Source organism: Miscanthus floridulus, chromosome 10 (genome assembly GCF_019320115.1).
Source record: "Miscanthus floridulus cultivar M001 chromosome 10, ASM1932011v1, whole genome shotgun sequence".
In the NCBI taxonomy this organism is placed as follows: domain Eukaryota; kingdom Viridiplantae; phylum Streptophyta; class Magnoliopsida; order Poales; family Poaceae; genus Miscanthus; species Miscanthus floridulus.
Window position 1 is genome coordinate 71,224,414 of NC_089589.1, and position 19,803 is coordinate 71,244,216.

Here is a 19,803-nt window from a genome sequence, read left to right on the forward strand (position 1 = left end):
AAAGCAAAACATTTACTTACTGCAGGTTGTTGTGATCACTTGCCCCCTACGAACCGTGTAGCCATTTCCACATGTTGTCAAATCAAGTACTAGCTATAAAAGTAGTCCTAGCGCAGTGTCTGTGTAACCAGCGCATCTGATCGTGCAGATGCTAGATAGCCAGCAAGCTAAATTATGCTTTTCATACGATGTGGTTGCACCTGTGACCCAAGCTAAATTAAACAACCGTACCCGTCGATCAACCAAATTAAGGATGCGGTTGCACCTGACGATGATCGAGATCGAGATCACCGACACCATGCATGTATCCACGAGCTGCACCGAATGAATGCTTTTCCACGGGCCCGCATGGCCCACAGATCCAAGTTCCTTTTTGCCCCTGTCTTTGCTGTTTCAGGCTTCTAGAAGCTTTGTTGCCCTTTAGGCTTTAGCGCACACGCACACCAAAAAAATGCTTGTACGTACAGGTTTCTCTTTCTTGTCACGATACGACTAGTGGGGTATAGTAATTGACTAGTACGAGTAGCTAGAAACCGCAATGGAAAAAGAATAGAAGCCAGCCAGATGGATGGAGCTGCTACCAGGTGCTGGTTTTTATCGTCTCAGCAGCAGGATTAGTTTAAGCAGGGTGCGTGTCAGGCTCACAGCACACAGATAGATCCTCCTGCTGTGACGTTGATTATTGCTTGATCAGCTGATCTGATGCACGTTCCTCGATCTCCAGCCGTAAGTGGATTAAATTCGTTGAATCTGGACGGGCGTCCGTGCCACGCCCGACGATGGAGAAGGAATCGAGGAAACGAACCGGGCGGCCGGCGTGTTTGTCGTCACCCGGGCGAGCCTGGCGCACTGTTTATCTGAGCTTGTTTGCCCAATAAGCTATGACTAAAAGTACTGACTAAAAATACTGTTGACTAATTTGGTGTAAAAAAAATATTATTTATTAACTAAAAAAATATAACTTATAAACTAAACACGCTCAAACAGGACGTGGGTCCGTCTGGGGCGTCAGGATCGCCGTGGGCCCGCCCGTGCCGTACTGCACCGTCTCGCTTGCGCTGGCAAATCTGCAATCCGGCGGGCGGCCGCCGCCTGGGTCCGGCTCACGTCCGGAGCCCGGACCAGAAAATGGCGCATTTTCTCCGCGTCCGGAGTATCTCTACTCACATTTATATACAAGAGACTTGGGCTCCATTCACGTGTCCTTAAATCTGGCTTGATTTGCTTCTTTTTTTATTTGGAACAGTGTTTTTCTCTTATAAATTTCTCCAGAATTTCTCCAAACCATCCAAATTCCTTCAGAACCAGGGCAGCGGAACACCCCCTTGGTTGTACCTCTAGGGACACTTTAGACGTGGTCCCAGGCTCCGAGCTTTGAAAGTGCAGATATATTCGCATGCGTGCCCCATGGGGTGTTGCATCTTCTCATTATTTTCTTTTATTTTACAAGAATTGTTCTTATTCGAGCCTTTTTTTTCCTTTTCTGGTGAACATTCCGGTTGCTTATACAAGGCCATGCATATCTCGCGTTCGCGTACAAGTACGTAAGAGATTATCTACGCATACTTATATACACTAATAAAAGCAAAGATGCATCATGCATTTCAGCCTCAAACTGCACTTTTCCCGTGTGCTGCAGGCAGGCTTCTAGAAGCTCGACCAGTTTCTTGTGACGACACGATGGAGACGACGAGGTAGAGGCCAGCCAGAGCGACCGCGTAGAAACCAGAAGCCGTACTTAAGTTAGTAGAGTAATGATAATTAATAATTGATAATTGATGGATGGACCGATGATTTCAGAAACTAAATCCATCACCATCGGTTCGGTTCGGCAACATCCATATCAGTGCCGAAGCTTACTATAGTGCAGAGCATTCAGACCACCTCAAATCGCATCTCAATTCTCTCAGAGTAAAAGCAGGAACAACACTGGAGACTAAGCAGGAACAACACTGGAGACTAACCGTTGGTTCCATCGACGGTGAGGGCACGCACATTACTACAGGGTCCGCCTGCCTGCCACATGACGACGAGGGAAAAGGAACACAGGCGGACAAGGACGCATCATCAACAGCTGCATCGGAGCAACCGAGGAAGACGACGACAACAACGAAGCAAAGAAGCCTGAATCTGGGCAGGCACAGATGGATGGGAGAACCAAAGCTTCTAGATGCGTAGGCTTCTCTGTTTTTTAAGAACTATAGACCGAAACACACGTCGAGATCGATGAAAGAACATCGGCGGTGGAATCGTCACGGACAACACATGCTACATCTTGGGGCCGATTCATCAGGTTGAATGTCTGATTTCCTCTCCGCAGCCATCAAACGATGAGGTTGATGACCTAGAGTTAATATTCCCATGTGGAGTGTCCATGAGTACCCTTACCTTTGCATATTCTAACAGCGAACTGATGACCTCCTTCTAAAGAAACTAAATCTACATAATACCTTATATTTGTAAACCATGGATGGGGCCTCTCCTTCTAAACAAACTAAATCTACATGACTCCTTATTATATCTATCAACGGTAGATGGGGCCTCGATCTCCTTCTTATCATCAACAGAGCCTTGCTGAAAAGAAAAAAAAAGGAGCATCTCTTGGACAAGTGCGAGGAGATGCAAAACAACTCATGCAATCAGTGCTGCTATAGTTATTAGATCCATAAGAAATTGTGCCAAACAGGCTATAAGAAGAGAAACCAAGAGAAACCACAAATTTTTAGCCTGCTTGTTGCAGCTTCTTTGGCTACAGTTTATTTATTTATATATATATATTTATATATGGCTGACGAGTGACGACTCACGTCCCTGGCGGACGCCCACCGCAGACGGCTGAGGCCAGACGCACCGCCCCCACCGGCAGGCAGCTGCCCACCCAGCCAAACTCTGCCGAAGCCACCAAGCACGAGCAGGGCAGGCAGTCACTCTGCTCTGCACTCCACTCGATCACTCATGAGTCATGACCGATACGAATACGACGCGCGCGGCACAGCGACGGAGCCCGTGCATAAATCGCTGAGCTGACCCTGCCCTGCCCGCATGGTCTATACACAGACGGTTCCGGTTGTATTTGTCTTATAAATCATGATTTATTAGCTAATGAATAGTATTTTTCTCTCACGCTAAAACAGCCCAAAGTATTTTCAGCCATGAATTATAAGTGAAACCAGCCCAAGCCACGATTGTGGGGGCTGCTCACTGTCGCAAACACAAGAGTGAGAGCTCGGCAGCGCCGACGACGATGAGGCCGAGATAGCCGGGGGCCGGCTCGTTGGCCGCTTGCGCTGAAAGTGACGCCTCTCCCTCCGGCTCCGCCTCCGCGCTGGCCGGTCACCATGGTCCGCCGCCCGCCGGCTCCTCCCCGTCCTCGGCGGGCCTCATCATCCTTATCCAAATCGAATCATTATCCTCGCTGCGAGTAGTTAAAAAAAACCGCAGATGCGTGTCGCCAGTATAGATAAGATAAGGCTGAGGTGTACGAGTCCGCGTGGGACTGACCTGTCACGGGCCTCCCTGCTCCATCGCTCGCTCACTCGCCGCCGAGCTGGACCCTGGACCTAGACCCGCCGGATTGGATCGATGGCCCCGTTTTTCTATGGAATCAAAGAAAACTACCGGCGCCGGTGCGTTTTTTTGCCTCACGGTGACGGGTTAGAGTTAGCCAAAGCGCAGCAAGTTGCGTGAAAGATTAAGATAAACCTTTTTGTCTGCTACTACTACTTACTAGGAGCATGAATCTGCCATATGCCACCCCGTCAAACAGACAAACGGTTTTACTACCGCTATCTTATCGTGCTGCGCGGGCCTGGGGTTGCAACAGCGACAGCATTGCTTTGGGGATAACAAGGTACGGTGACAGGAACCAACGAACGGCGCTCACGATAGTCCCTCCCTCGCGTGCAGGATTGTGGCCAAATCTTGTTTTCACGCCTCCTACAGTGTCATCTGGACAGGATGTCCCAAACGTTGGGGAGACTCTATTGAGCTTACTTTTCTTTTCTGTTTGTATTTACTTGTACGTGAGATCGAAGCCACATCGGTTGTAAGTGCTCCTTTCTTCTTCTACGATGAATTAGCAGAGCAACTTCCTAATTTGCTCAGAACAAAACGCCATCTGGATCGGCTCAGCACTGCCGGGTCGCCACATTAACTCTGTCAGGTAAGCAAAGCTTAATTCAGAAGAAAAAAAGGTAAGCAAAACTGATTAGCATGGCTGCATGGGCAGCGTGCAGCAAGCCTGCCAAGGCCCTGCCAGATCACGCGCCCACCGCTTTTGCCTTGGCGTGCGAGTGCGACAAATTAACCAAGCAGCATCAGCATTAGTCTATCGTTTCTTTATGGCGTGAGAGCATCATCGATCGCCGGCCCGCCCGAATTCGTGCTTGCCAAGGTGCCTCAGTGCCTGCCCCAACACGTGACCAGCAGACCGTATCTTCCGGCAACGCAACGGCCGGCAGATTTGTTTCAGCGTGTTGCTTTTAAAAATCTTAATGCAGAGATGATAAGCGCACACGCACGCACGGCGCACACACAGACAGACGACATTGCCTGCCATCCAAAAAAATATCCTCGTATCGTATCACAAGCAAATCTCAGAAAACTCAGACACAGAAGCAGGAGAAAAGTCTAAACGAGATTTGCAAGTAATCCGCAAGATAAGATAATTGTAATGTAAAAATTTGCTCGCGAATAGGAGTAGGGGGGGGGGGGGGGGGGGGGGGGGGGTCGACCTGTGCTGTGCAGCCGGATGAGATCACGGCGCAGCAAAAAAAAAAAAAGTCCCACCCCTTTAGACCGTCTCCTAAAGAGCATGCAAATCGTGAACCAAACGGAAAATAGGTCCTTCACGTTGTTTTGCCTCAAAAAACAACGCTCTAACATGACCCAAACACCTCATCCATTTTGCATACGAGGCTCGAGAGAATGCAAATCTGCGTCGTCGAGGAGCGGGGATCGGGGGTACTCTGCGCTCGCGACCGCCGGATTCGGGGGGAGAGGAGGGAGGGGTGCCGCCGCCGGCCAGATCCAGGAGGGGGGGGGGGGGGCGCCGTGCTCACCGAGGGAGAGGAGAGAGGGACGAAAACAGGCGGCGAGGTCTGCCTCGAGGCGCGACCGGCGGGTACCTCGGCGAGGCGGGGAGCGATGCGCGGCCGTCGGGGAGCGGGGATCCCGGGTCCTCCTTGCCCGCGACCGCCGAATCCTAGATGGAGGGGAGGGAGGGGTGCCGCCGCCGGCCGGATCCAGGAAGGAGGGGCGCTGTGCTCAACGAGGGAGGGAAGAGAGGGAGGGGCGGCGCCGGGGTAGAGAGAGAGAGGGACGGAACGGGCAGCGCGGGGGAGAGAGTGAGGAGAGAGGGATGGGCTTTTGGGTAGGCTGTTGGAGAATGCAAGTTTTGGGTGCATGATCTTTTTACTGTGTATAATTCAAACTATGGAGCAGGTCTCTGATTTGGGTCTACGCTGTTGGAGATAGCGTTACGCCGTCAGCAATTGGACGACACCCATGGTTTATGAGCATCCAAAGGCCACTTGTTCTACGCAGGTCAGTGTCACTGTCACCCTTTAATCCGCAGCCTGCGTCGTCCATTTGCTCCCAAACGTAGACATCACAAGTTATTTGTACAGCTCCGTCCTCCTCCTTGTGCTCATCTACACGCTGTACAGAACCAAGACCTTCTAGATCCACAAGCATGTAAAAAAAATATGTTTCAGTCACATATGTAGGCCCAGGTTTAGTTCCCCTCCAAAATACCAAATATTTCAAGATTCCCCGTCACATCAAATATTTGACGCATGCATGAAGCATTAAATATAAATAAAAAATAAAACTAATTACACAGTTTAGACGAAATTCATGAGACGAATCTTTTAAGCCTAATTAGACTATGATTAAACACTAATTGTCAAATAACAACGAAAACGCTACAGTAGCGTTTTGCTAAATTTTTTGACAACCAAAGTAGCCCTAGGTTGCAAACTTTTCATCCTTTGTTGCTTTGTTTTTCTACTCTATGAGGAGTCCACTCGGACTAGTAGTAGCATAAAGATGCAAACCAGAAAACCCCAGCTTTATCACGACCCGTTTGCAGGGTTTTTATATCGGCTTCACTGTGCGTTCGGTCCAATAAGCAGCGCCACGTCGCAGGGGCACCCCTCTATTTAATCCCCCATCCGCCGCTCGACGAGGCCGCACACATCCCTCATCTCATCTCAACTCCCAGACTTCCAGAGAGAGGAGAACAAGAGAGCAAAGCTGAGCTCACACGCAGGCCGAAAGAAACCCAAGATGCGGAGCCCGAGGGGAGGAGGCGTCGGCGTCGGCGTCGGCGGCTGCTACCGCGGCTCCGGCGCCGGCCAGGAGCACGTGGACATGATCCCGGGCATCCCCGACGACGTGGCGGTGGACTGCCTGGCGCGCGTCCCGCACGCCTCGCACCGCGCGATGCGCCGGGTCTGCCGGGGCTGGCGGAGCGCCGCCGCAACCCCCGCCTTCGCCTCTGCGCGCGCGCAGGCGGGCGCCAACGAGGACCTCGTCTACCTCATGCAGTTCGGGAACCCGTCCGCCGCTGACGCTGACGGGCCCAAGGACGACGACGGACCCGCCAACACCCCGGCCTACGGCGTCGCCGTGTACAACGTGACCACCGGCGAGTGGCGCCGGGAGCGCGGCGCCCCGCCCGTGGTCCCGGTCTTCGCGCAGTGCGCGGCGGTGGGTACCCGCCTCGCCGTCCTCGGCGGCTGGGACCCGCGCACCTTCGAGCCCGTCGCCGACGTGCACGTCCTGGACGCCGCCACGGGGCTGTGGCGCCGGGGCGCGCCGATGCGGTCGGCGCGGTCCTTCTTCGCGTGCGCCGAGGCGGGCGGCAAGATCTACGTGGCCGGGGGCCACGACAAGCACAAGAACGCGCTCAAGACGGCGGAGGCCTACGACCCCGAGGCCGACGCGTGGGACCCGCTGCCCGACATGTCGGAGGAGCGCGACGAGTGCGACGGCATGGCCACCGTGGCGGGCGACCGGTTCCTGGCCGTCAGCGGGTACCGCACGGCGCGGCAGGGCGGGTTCGAGCGCGACGCCGAGTGGTTCGACCCCGCCGCGGGCGCCTGGCGGAGGCTCGAGCGCGTCCGGGCGCCGCCCTCCGCGGCCCACGTCGTTGTGAAAGGGCGCGTCTGGTGCATCGAGGGCAACGCCGTCATGGAGTGGATGGGGATGCGGCGCGGGTGGCGCGAGGTCGGCCCTTACCCGCCGGGGCTCAAGGCCGGCACGGCGCGCGCTGTATGCGTGGGAGGAGGGGAGAAGGTCGTGGTGACCGGGGCGCTTGATGGGGAGGGCGGCGGTGGGCGGCATGCCGTGTGGGTGTTTGATGTCAAGACCAAGAGCTGGACCGTCGTGCGCCCGCCGCCCGAGTTCGCCGGCTTCGTCTTCTCCGTCGCGTCCGTCCGGATCTGAGGATCTGGATCTCTGAGTACTTCCTCGTCCCGTCTGTCCGCGACCAAGAGACCTAAAGGCTACTACTAGTACTAGTACGTACTCCTATGTCCGTGCACCGTTTCCGCCATTGCTGGATCTGGTCGAGATCTGCGCCTCATGCACCATGGATCTGCGCATATGCTTGCTACTACTATGCCCTGCCATCGAAGGAAGGGGAAGGAGGCGGTGCACGCCAGCCAGATCCGTGGAGCCATGGGTGGAGAAAAGAGAGAGAGATTCCTGCTTTGTTGCTGGTGGTGAGTGTGAAATTGGATGAGAGTTGAGTGTGGTGTTTTTGTCCCGAGGTGAAGGACACAGACTGTTTCTTGTTGCTCTTGTCCTACAGCCATGCTTTTGCTATTGCTAGCCGAGTACTAGTAATAAAAAAGCCACTGTACATACTACATACAATTGTGCCTGCGATCCAAGTTCGCCTGATCCTGCGTGTGTGATCTCGAGCATGGCGATGACTGACGATGAGCAATTGCAGCAGCTCTCGTCTCAACAATGGTTTGTTCCATTGCCGTCGTTGAACACAAGACGCATAATCTCGAAAACATAATCTTGAATTTGTTTATCATCTCTCTTGACATACACAACGGCTGTGCTTGATTGCAATCCAAGCTGGCATTCGTCCATAAATCAAATCAATCCAACAAAGGAATCGAAACAGAAGAGTTGACATTGCCAGGCGATATTTTTAAAAAATTGTAGCCGGAGGGTGGGGTGAACCTTCGCCTTCACCAAGAGTCAAGAGCCATCCATCCATCCATCCGCCTCCGCCACCCATCTGTTGGTGATCTGTATCGCCCGTCCTCGCAACGCCCGTCCCCCCTTCAGCTGGTGTGCGTGTCCGTGTGCGTCTGGTCCCCCTGAACCTGAAGCGAAGCAAAGGCGAGGAGGATAAGGCCGCCGCCCGCCAGCGGTTTTGGCGTCCAGGCTGGGGCCGCCGCGCCCGCTGATTGATGGAGACGGCTACCCCGGCCGGGTGGCTGGAGCCTTGTCTATCTTCTCCGCTCCACCGTCCACAGATTTTATGTAGCGGTGGTACGGGCTGACGGGTTAGAGCTGGGAGCCGTTGCCCTCAGGCCGTGCCGTGCCGCCGGAACCAACGCCGCCTTGATGTGGGTGCCTGCCGGCCAGCAGATCTCGGAGTTGAGCGGTCGGTGGCAGGCCGGCAGTGGGGCGTTACTTTCTCCGGCAGTCGGAGCTGATCGTCCAACCAACCACTGTTCTCCTTCTCCTTCTCGGACACATCAAAATCAAATCCGGCACGCTCGCAAGAAGGTGAACTAAACAAGAGCACAGCAACCCGGCTAGCTGGCTAGCTGCTGAGCTAATCTCTGTGAGTGGACTGTGGTCCGACTTCGTCGTGCGGTCCCCATCCATCGGCCATCGGTGGCTGTACACTTGTACTCGAGGTCGTCGGCACGCGCACGCGGTGTTTCTTGGCAGGCGAAACGGAACGGGTGGGCGAGGAGGAGGGAGGGGAACGGACCGCGATCCGTGGTCCACGGCCCCATTCGCCATGCGCGACATGGCGATGCGTCCGCAGCTCGCCAACCGATGGCGTGGACGAGCGGGACGAGCGGTCTGTAGCGTCCGGACCACCCAGATGCTGCCGCCGCAGCTGGCCGACACGGCAGCGGCCGTTCGGCTGCTGACCTGACCGCGTGGGCGGTGGGCGTGGCTCATCTGATTGCTTTCGTGAAAGCTCCCGCCAGCACGCCAGCACTAGGCGCGTTTCCTTCATTCGTAAAATGTCATTTTGTTATCTAAGCCCTTGTTTAGTTCCACCCCAATTTCCAAAAAGTTGCTACAGTACCTGTCACATCGAATATTTGCGGCCCGTGCATGGAGCATTAAATATAGACGAAAAGAAAAACTAATTGCACAGTTTGGTGGGAAATTACGAGACGAACGTTTTGAGCCTAATTAGTCCATGTTTAAACACTATTTACCAAATAAAAACGAACGTTGCTACAGTAACCCAAAATCCAAATTTCTTCAACTAAACAAGGGCTAAGATAATAATTTATTTATAGGGATGGAAAATGTTTGGAATGGCTGGTTCATGCGTTGGTACAGGCTCAACCGCTCAACTGCTTGCCCGTGGAGGCCGTGCTTCAGAGAGCGGCAGGCCCAAAGCCGACGAGCCACGCTGGGAAATCCGGGTTTGGCCCAGGCCGTGGTGGTTTGTAGGGATCTGGGAGGGGGGATGTGGCTGCGCTGCCAACATGGGCCTTTCGACTTCAGGAGCTGCATCTTATTGGGCCTACCTTTATATGAGAGGGAGATTCTGAAATGGAACAATGCCCCTCTGGTGGAAATGGAATAACCATTCCATTCCATCCTCTGCTTATATCTTTTAATAGACGAAACTCGCACCATTCTCTATCGCATCTTAGCTTGCCACGTCGCCTGCTTTTCGCAGCCGTTGGATTTTGATCGGGCCATTGAAAAATGAGCGAAGCTTGAAGCTTTTCCTATCCAGATCCTTCCCGAGTGTCCCACGCCGCCGTTGCTCGCGCACCTCTGCAGCCGCCTTCGCGTCGCCGTTGGTCCCTGCTCCTCGCTTTCCCAGCCACCGCTGGTACTCCGCTGCTGTCCACGAGCGGCGCCACCCCCGCCGCTGGACGCGGTCGATGGTGACGGCGGAGCCTGCTGCGGCGACGCGAAGGCGTTGAGGAAGCCCATGGCGGTGTGCAGACCATGAGGGCGGCCTTGGAGGAAACCGAGAGGAGCGTTGCCTTCGACTTCGTCTTACGTACGGCAACGAGCCTTCCCACGCCCGCCCACGCTGCTATAGCCGTCACCGCGGCCGCCCATGCCGCTGCAGCCGCCCGCGCAACGCCCACGCCGTCAGCGACCACGACCGCCGCAGCCAACTCACTCCTGCGCCAGTGCGCCCACGTGAAAGGCTCTGAAGCCGATAGCAAGGACACCTCCTGCTCCTGTGTGCTCCGCATTCCTGGCCACCGTCGACCAATGTCGGCAACAATACTTCCATGGATGATGCCCTTAACGTGTTCGATGAAATGGGCACAAGGTGTATATGCATCCCCCACCTCTTTTTTTCCTTCTCAATTTTTTTTGCTGATTTGCATTCCCCATCTCTATCAGTTGTGCTTTCCATAGTCAGGTTTAAAGTTTAGTACAGAGTTTGACATGAGGTCAATGATTTCAGTGCAACTGATGGGATGAGGGCTGTGCTATCTTTTTTGTCAGGCCCTGTTTAGATTCCAAAATTTTTTAACCTAAAGCGTTACATCGAATTTTGTGGCACATGCATAGAGTACTAAATGTAGACGAAAAACAAAACTAATTGCACAGTTAGGTGAGAAATCGTGAGACGAAACTTTCGAACCTAATTAATCCATAATTAGATACTAATTACAAAATATAAACGAAGGTGCTACAGTAGCCAAACAGTACCCCCAAAAAATTTTGGGAGCTAAACGCGCCCTTATTTGATTAATGCACCAACTTGCCTGCGAGCCACTAGCGCTAGCAGCCAATGTGGCTGGGCACCTTAGGTTCAATCGAAGCTGATGCACATACCGCCTATCCATGCACAATTGCTCATGGTGTCTTGTTCCTCAATCCAGAAATGTTGTGCTCATCCTCCTTTTGTTTTTGCCATGCACATTCAAAAGCATCAATCTCATATGACCATTTGAATTGGCTTTAGTGAATGGTGACTGTGCAATTGGAAATAGTCACCAATTCTAACTATCTTTCGTCATTATATGTTGCTCAATTTGTCATCTTACCTTTTATTCACTTACAAATGCACTCAGTGACATTTGGTTTGAAGTTGCCATTGTAGTTGCTGTCCCCCACCTATGGAAATATCATCAGCATGCATTTTGATGTCTGCTTTAGCTGCATGGAGATCTTACAAGTGCACCCTCTACCTCTGTGTTGCATCCTATTAATCCAATGAAGGTAGAGTACCATGCTTCCTTACATTATTTTTGTTCAAACAAGTGATTCAATGAAGTTCAGGATATTCAATTAGAAGATTCCTATGTATAGTATCCCATATCCCATCTTGAGATTTTCATTTATAAAAGGCATTATTGCCGATCATGAATCGACATCAATAATAACTTTCATAAGTTAGCCTAACTTTTACAAGAACAGATAGGGGTACTTTAGATTGAACATTGGTCAAGTAGATAGCCATATAAGCATGTTATAGATTTGTAGTTGAGGCCTTGCACAGATCTTGAGAACTGTCCTAGGATTACTATGCTGGGATACAACCACGATACAGTTCTGGAAGCCAATCTGTGGAAACTTTGAAATAAGATCTGGCAACGAGTGTATATGCTTGGACAGGTGTTTTATACGACACAAAAGCTAATGCAATGGAATTTTGGGCATTTTACTCATCAGGTTGAACTTTTGTTATCCCTTATAGTAATCCAAAAGACCAACAAGATTAAGCCTATGTGTGGATTCACGGACAAACTTATTTCCATCCCTGTTAAGTGCCTAGCGATTCAAAAAGTATAGCCTCATGGGACTTTGTTACATCCATATATCTGAATGACTTGAAATGAAGCAGCTTTAGGCGTAGAAATTTTGACTCATTTGGACAGGTGCAACTGGTGTGTATTTTGGTTATCGTGATTTGCATGTGGCAGGTACATCTGTTGTTAAAGTGTTAATATCAATTTGGCTTGCATAATATCATATCTAATGACGATGGACTTAGTTTTGCAGGCGGCACGACATGTTTGAACAATGATTCAGAAGCATGGGAAACAATGACAGTTCCAGCATTGTCTGCAGGAGTTGCGTCAGTAGTAACAACTAACTTCAACGTGATGAAGATGCAAATAATGACTGCCCTTCCAGGCACACCATCGTTCATGAGAATCCACTTGCGCTCTTTAAGGCTTATGGTGTATCTATAAAGTTTGGTCTCATTTGTTCATATCTTCTTTCATTTCAATTAAGTGTGACTATTTCTTCTATTTGATCAGAGTTAAGACCTAATATGAGATTATAGATCCTCTAAATTTCCCAGGTGCAATATAAATGATTTCACCTACTATGAATTTACGCACTCTGGTTCTCAATGATATAAATTTCTGTAGTCGAATATTTTCAAGATAACAGGTATTATCTGCTGGCTTACATACGGTAAAACACTTACTATGTAACCTATACAAATAAAGGAAAAAAAAAAACTTTATCCAAGCCTGCACAGGCTGAGGCGCGGATAAAGTTCCAGCCGCGCCAGTTTTTCTAGTATCCTTGAGTTATGCTCCAGTAGTCCTTTCCCCTAAAAACTGCAAGAATTCTTTTTTAGATAACAGAATAAAGTTATAGCATTTGGAAATGGTACACAGCTGAGCGTCACAATAATAATAAAAAAGAAGCCATAAGGCAAACACACCCAAAACAGGGAACAAAACATGGTTCAACTCAACTAGTGAGCTTGGCGCCAAAAAGGGAAACGCTAAATGCCAATACGTTTTGTGAAGTTCCAACTAAACTTTGCAAAAACAGACAATCAAAATCTCCCATCTTCTGCATCCTACCTTGGAAAACTGATGCTCTTTCTCCTTATGCAGCATGGACCAATGACGGATCCAGTACGTCGTCCCTAGAGATTAAACAAACAATTGATTAATCGATTGAAATAGTCTGGACTCGGCCGTGCCTATGCCCGACCTAATGCCCAGGCGATTCCTAAATCTCATCCAAAAACACTTCCAATCCATTTTGGCCACATTTTGTCCGCCATCCCTGCTTCGAGAACCTCCTTTGGTGACGGGGCTTTCGTTAGGACCTATCCATTGGTTTGATCAACAAAGCCTTTAAGTGCCAAATAAGTTGGGGTAGGCTAAAGTTAAAACCCAGCAGAAGCAATCAAGGTTCAGGCACGTAAATAGTTATTTTTCAAGCACTCCTATCTAAGGTTAAGTCTTTGGGTATATTCCATCCTTTCAAGTCTCCTTTTATTGCCTCTACCCAAGTCAATTTCGGTCTTCCTCTGCCTCTCTTCACGTTACTATCCTGACTTAGGATTCCACTACATACCGGTGCCTCTGGAGGTCTCCGTTAGACATGTTCAAACCATCTCAACCGATGTTGGATAAGCTTTTCTTCAATTGGTGCTACCCCTAATCTATCACGTATATCATCGTTCTGAACTCGATCCCTTCTTGTATGACCGTAAATCCAACGCAACATACGCATTTCCGCGACACTTATCTATTGAACATGTCGTCTTTTCATAGGCCAACATTCTGCACCATAGAACATAGTAGGTCTAATCGCCGTCATATAAAACTTGCCTTTTAGCTTCTGTGGTACCCTTTTGTCACATAGGACACCAGATGCTTGGCGCCACTTCATCCACCCTACTTTGATTCTATGGCTAACAACTTCATCAATATCCCCATCTCTCTGTAGCATTGATCCTAAATATCAAAAGGTATCCTTCCTAGGCACTACTTGACCTTCTAAACAAATATCTTCCTCCTCCCGACTAGTAGTGCCGAAGTCACATATCATATACTCAGTTTTAGTTCTACTGAGTCTAAAACCTTTGGACTCCAAAGTCTCCCGCCATAACTCTAATTTCTGATTCACTCCTGTCCGGCTTTCATCAACTAGCACTACATCGTCCGCGAAAAGCATACACCAAGGGATGTCCTCTTGTATGTCCCTTGTGACCTTATCCATCACTAAGGGAAACAGATAAGGGCTCAAAGCTGACCCTTGATGTAGTCCTATCCTAATCGGAAAGTCATCCGTGTCTTCATCACTTGTTCGAACACTAGTCACAACATTGTTGTACATGTCCTTAATGAGCCCGATATACTTTGTTGGGACTTTATGTTTGTCCAAAGCCCACCACATAACATTCCTTGGTATTTTATCATAGGCCTTCTCCAAGTCAATAAAAACCATGTGTAGGTCTTCTTCTGCTCCTTGTATCGCTCCATAACTTGTCTTATTAAGAAAATGGCTTCCATGGTTGACCTTCCGGGCATGAAACCAAATTGGTTCATAGAGACCCGCGTTATTGCTCTCAAGCGATGCTCGATAACTCTCTCCCATAGCTTCATAGTATGGCTCATCAACTTAATTCCCCGGTAATTAGTACAACTTTGAATATCCCCTTTATTATTGTAGATCGGTACCAATATACTTCTCCTCCACTCGTCAGACATCTTGTTCGATCAAAAAATATGGTTGAATAGCTTGGTTAGCCATACTATAGCTATGTCCCCTAGGCATCTCCACACCTCGATTGGGATACCATCCGGTCCCATCGCCTTACCTCCTTTCATCCTTTCCAATGTCTCTTTGACCTCAGATTCTTGGATTCTCCGCACAAAGCGCCTATTGGTGTCATCAAAAGAGTCATCCAACTGAAAGGTTGTGTCCGTATTCTCACCATTGAACAATTTGTCAAAATACTCTTGCCATCGATGTCAGATCTCATCCTCCTTCACCAAAAGATGCTCCCTTTCATCCTTAATGCACTTAACTTGGTTGAAGTCCCTTGTCTTTCTCTCATGAATCCTAGCCATCCTATAAATGTCCTTCTCTCATTCCTTTGTACTCAAATGTTGGTAAAGATACTCATACGCTCTACCCTTTGCCACACTTATAGCTCACTTTGCAGTCTTCTTTGCCACCTTGTACTTCTCTATGTTGTCCGCACTCCTATCATGGTACAAGCGTCTATAGCATTCTTTCTTCTCCTTAATAGCCCTTTGGACTTCCTCATTTCACCACCAAGTATCTTTAGCCTTGCCTCTACTTCCTTTGGTTACTCCACACACCTCTGAGGCCACCTTCCGAATGATGGAATCAAAAGCCTTAACAAATATGCACACGTAAAAAACGGTTTACAAAGCTAAAAACCAAGCCAAAGAAATGATGAAGTTGAATTCATTTTCACAAAAAACCGAAGCTACACAATGTAATTTTCTTTGACTTCACTGTATTTGGAGATACCAAAGCCTGCCGAAGAGAGCCTAAATATTCAGACGAACATAGCCTTCATGCTCAACTCTTTGAGCGCTTGTTTGGAACACAGGAATTTCATAGGATTTGTAGTTTAATTTCACAGAAAAACACATGAACATGAAAAACAATCCCATGTTCTAAACAGACCCTGAATCTGAATGTAAAAAGCATCAATTGCCATATTGTTCAAACCGCGAGATGATAGTGCTGGCTGTTAGCAAATTGGATCATCTAGGTGTAGATCAGTGGGCGGCTACTCTTCTATTAGGGCTAAAACAAGTAGATCGACCTAGAACGTGTACTAGAGAGACAGAGAGAGGGGTAGAAATGGCCAACCATCAGGCTTGGTGGAGGAGCTAGCCATGGCGGTGAAGAGGATGCTATCGAGTCGATGGCGATGGAGAGGGGCGACGCAGTCTAGTGGCGGCGGCGTCCCAGTGGCTACGAAGGTGGTGGAGCTTCCCGTCGCTCACAACGCACCCTCTAGATCGGATTAGGGTTTATAGGTGGGGTTTGTGGCGGTGATGGTGAACCTTGTACCATGAGCCCTGGCCCCCACCTCCTCTTTATATCGCTGCACGATGGGGCCCCACCAACCATGATTTGGTTGGGTGCCCCTGATGAGGGCACGAGTCAGGGTTCGACTCGGTCGTTGGACCAAGCCAGTGGAGATCAATCTACATTCTCCCACTTGATCTCACTTTATGACTTACACTTAAAATACTTATCTCAGCCCATTCCATCACAGCTTAGTGTATACAGCGTGCCTCGTCACAACAGTTAGTACCATTGGATTAACAGCTATAAATGCACCTCTTTGTTCTAAAATAAATTCTCAACTAGGCCCTTACTATCCAGGGATCATAGGCTTTCCCATAAACCCATGCCGGCTAAGTGTTCTTTAAACACATTGGGCGGTAAGCCTTTTGTAAGCGGATCAACAAGCATTTTTTTTGTCTTTCACAACATAAAACTTTATGTCAATGTGTTTGGCAGCACCACTTGACTTATTATTATGAGCATAACATACTACTGGCTCATTGTCGTAGTACAACTTGAGTGGTCTATGAATATCGTGACCACTTTCAACCCGGGCATAAATTTCTTTAGCCAGTTCACCTGCCCCGTGGACTCATAACATGCTACAAACTTGGCATACATCGTGGATGATGTAGTGATGATTTGCTTGGAGCTTTTCCATGATATAGCTCCTCCTGCGAGAGTAAATACATAGCCTAATGTGGACTTTCTATCATCTACATCTCCCACAAAATCTGAATTTGAATACCCCTCTATATGTAGGGAATCAGATCTTCTATACGTTAGCATGAGGCCTTTTGTGCCTTGCACATAACACAAAGCTTTCTTTACCATTCTCCAGTGTTCTATTCCTGGATTACTCTGATATCTGCCAAGTATCCCGGTAACAAAAGCTAAGTCAGGGCGTGTACATACTTGAGCATACTGTAAGCTTTCGATAGTTGAAGCATATGGAACCACTTTCATTTGATCGATCTCATATTGGTTCCTGGGACATTGGAATTCCCCAAAACTATAACACCCTAGGTGTTTGGCTCCCACAAAATTGCATTTCATTTCATAAACATGTGCATCATCTATCTCATCATGCCATTGTTACTGAAACATGTATATGCAACATTCTCAATTATGTTTGTTTCATACTTGATTGCTTGTGAATGGTAGTTAGTGCAACATGTGAATGCAACATGATTTTCTCATACCTTGAAACATGGCAACATGGTAGGGTACTATGACAAGTTTAAAATTGCAACAAAGTCATGAAACATGTGAAACATGGATTTGCAACATTAGGGTAATTTGAGTGTTTTGTTGTTTTATCACATGTGATACTTAGAAGTTGGTGTAGCACTTGTGTAGAGTGGTTAATTATGGTATAATACACCTTAACTACACTTAGGGTAATTGATGGGACATTGTTCATGTGGACCAAAATGACTAAATTGCCCTCTAGGTGGAGATTTGACTTTAGGATGACCTATAGAGTGACTCTGTTTGACTGATTAAAAAGTCCAACCTAGAGACCTTGCATGGATGTGCACCCTTTACCAAAGTTGTAGCCAATTTATCAAGGAACAAAAGTCTCAATATGACTATCTCATGAAAATGGCTAGAACATGCTCAAACAGGGCCCACAAGTCAGGTTTCCCTGCTGATTTCAGACTTAGAAAATTTTTTCAGTCAAGTCCTGACTTACAGTTTCATGAGCCCCTCTTTGCGACCTTGTATCTCCCAATCCAGACCGAATTAGTCCAAGCCCCAATTAACAATGTTGTAGTACTACTGTAGCTATACAAATTTGCTGTTACTACCTACCGCTAACTCGGGCTAGATTACGAGCTATGAGGCGATGAAATGGCGCTGTCAGTCGTGCCACCGGACCCTGATTCAGTCGTTTCTAAAAACGTTCAGTGAACATCATGGTCGACCGGTTCAGAGGCTGGCCACCACGTGGCGTTCATGCCCAGCTAGCACCTCCACATCACGTGCCCATGCTCCTAGGTGAAAGCCAAGCCAACGCCTCGCTCACTCCCTCTTCCTCTCGCCATTTCTCTCTCTGTCGTCCTCCTCCACGCGAGCGCGGTGACCGGGAAGACCACGACCGCCGCCGAGCCAAATCACCTAACCGAGTGCCATTGTCTGATTCCCCTGAACCACAGCACCACCATGAGCCCCTCCACGTCCTCAACCTCACCGAAACCTCATCCTTGCCTCAGGTAGGGCTCACCATGAAGGCGGCTCCACCGGGTCGCCATGACCGCTGCCGGCCGAGCTCGCACGTGGCTGTGCCGCTCGAGCCTCTTACTGCCCCCTCTTTCCCTTGCTTTAGGTCCAGTTAGTGATGCTGATGCTCGTAGGGTTGACCTTTAAGACCGTGATGCCATCGGCTCGCCGGAGCTGGCCAACTCACGGCCGTGTGTCGCCATGGCCGCCGCCATTCCCCCCTTGCCACCGCAATTGCTGCAATTAATGGAACCCCTAGGTGCGCACAGGTGAGGTGAACACGCTGGTACCCGTGGCCTCACTGGAGCTACCACCGGCGGTGAGCTACCACCGTCGCTCTTCTTCCCTCCCCAGTTTTTCTCTTTGACTAGCGAGGCCCGCTTGTCAGCAGCCGCGCGCAGGCGGGAGCTGACCACGGGCCACGCGCGTGAGTGGGCCGTGCCGTGTTCTAGGCCGCGCTGGCATGTGCAGGCGCACGCGTCGCGGGCCGTAGTGGCTTTCCGGGCCGGCCCAGTAGTTGGTTAGGGTTTCCAATTTGTTTTGTTTTATTCTTTTTCACAGATTTGGGTACAGATTCAAAAATGTATATCTCTTGGTTGGTAGATCCAAATGATGTGGTTCCAATTTTGTTGAGTTCCTGGTAATGTCTAGTTTATATTAAAAATATAATTTATGCCATGTTCTGTTATGAAAAATGGAGTTGCTAATTATCTCTTTTTATCATGTGGGAAATAGGGGTAATTATATCTTTTTCTGTGTAGCTCCAAATGGCATGAAATTTTTATGGTGTACTGCTCATATCATGAATAGCTTGTAGTTAAATTTTCATACACTTTGGACACTGTATGTAGGAGTTATGTAATTCTCTTGTTTTCATGGATGGATCTTGTGTGAATTTTCATAATTTTTCTATAGATCCAGTAAAGGTAAAATTTGGTGAGTGCTATTCTTATGCTAGAATGATACTAGAAAAAATGCGAAATATGTTGCTTGACACTTTTCAATAGGGTTTCCTAATTATGCTAGAAATAGACCTGCCATCTGTTATTTTTGATACAGCAAGTTTTGCTTGTCCAATTGCTTTGAAATTTTTATGGTAGTCTATGTGAAGCATGAGGTAGCTACTGTAATTTTTGTAGATTTTTCTGTATAGTTTTACTATATGTTGCTTTAATCACCTAATTAACTAAATAAATTAGAAAAGGACATTAAATAATTTATTTAGAAGTTGGCACTATACTTTCTGATGTTCCTCTGGTATGCACAAGAAGTTGGTAAACTTGGTTTGGTCCAATTATGCTTTTACATCATCACTAAATATTTAATTTAGTAAACCTGCCATTTCTGGACAGATTCTATGTTTACTTGAATTCGAATTGGTTAACGTAAGAATCATGCTTTGATGTTTATAAATGATTTGTAGAGAATTTCATAAGATTTCTAGAATGTCCTCTTGCAAGTCATTTGAATTTGTAGAACTCTTGTTGTGATTGAATTAAGGAACTGCTCGTTTGCATATGAAACCTTAACTTTTGATTTAAGTATGTCTTTACTATTCCTAAGCTTGTG

The 19,803-nt window shown here is 48.5% G+C and overlaps 1 protein-coding gene and 1 long non-coding RNA gene across 4 annotated transcripts; both read left to right on the forward strand.

The window, feature by feature from the left end:
- Positions 1 to 6,183: 6,183 nt before the first annotated feature.
- LOC136486720 (F-box/kelch-repeat protein At2g44130-like) lies at positions 6,184 to 7,922 on the forward strand. The gene has a single exon (XM_066483683.1). The coding sequence runs from the start codon at positions 6,289 to 6,291 to the stop codon at positions 7,447 to 7,449; it is 1,161 nt and encodes a 386-aa protein (XP_066339780.1). The 5' UTR covers positions 6,184 to 6,288; the 3' UTR covers positions 7,450 to 7,922.
- A 1,674-nt stretch (positions 7,923 to 9,596) lies between these two features.
- LOC136486721 (uncharacterized) lies at positions 9,597 to 12,433 on the forward strand. 3 transcript variants are annotated; one of them, XR_010766934.1, is made up of 2 exons: positions 9,597 to 10,519; positions 11,271 to 12,433. It is a non-coding gene; the product is annotated as an uncharacterized lncRNA (long non-coding RNA). The 3 variants fall into 3 exon arrangements; XR_010766932.1 differs by having other exon boundaries at positions 11,288 to 12,433; XR_010766933.1 differs by having other exon boundaries at positions 11,300 to 12,433.
- The last annotated feature ends 7,370 nt before the right edge of the window (positions 12,434 to 19,803 follow it).

Coding starts and splice junctions, on each gene's coding strand:
- LOC136486720 (XM_066483683.1), top strand. CDS start 6,289: ATGCGGAGCCCGAGGGGAGGAGGCGTCGGCGTCGGCGTCGGCGGCTGC.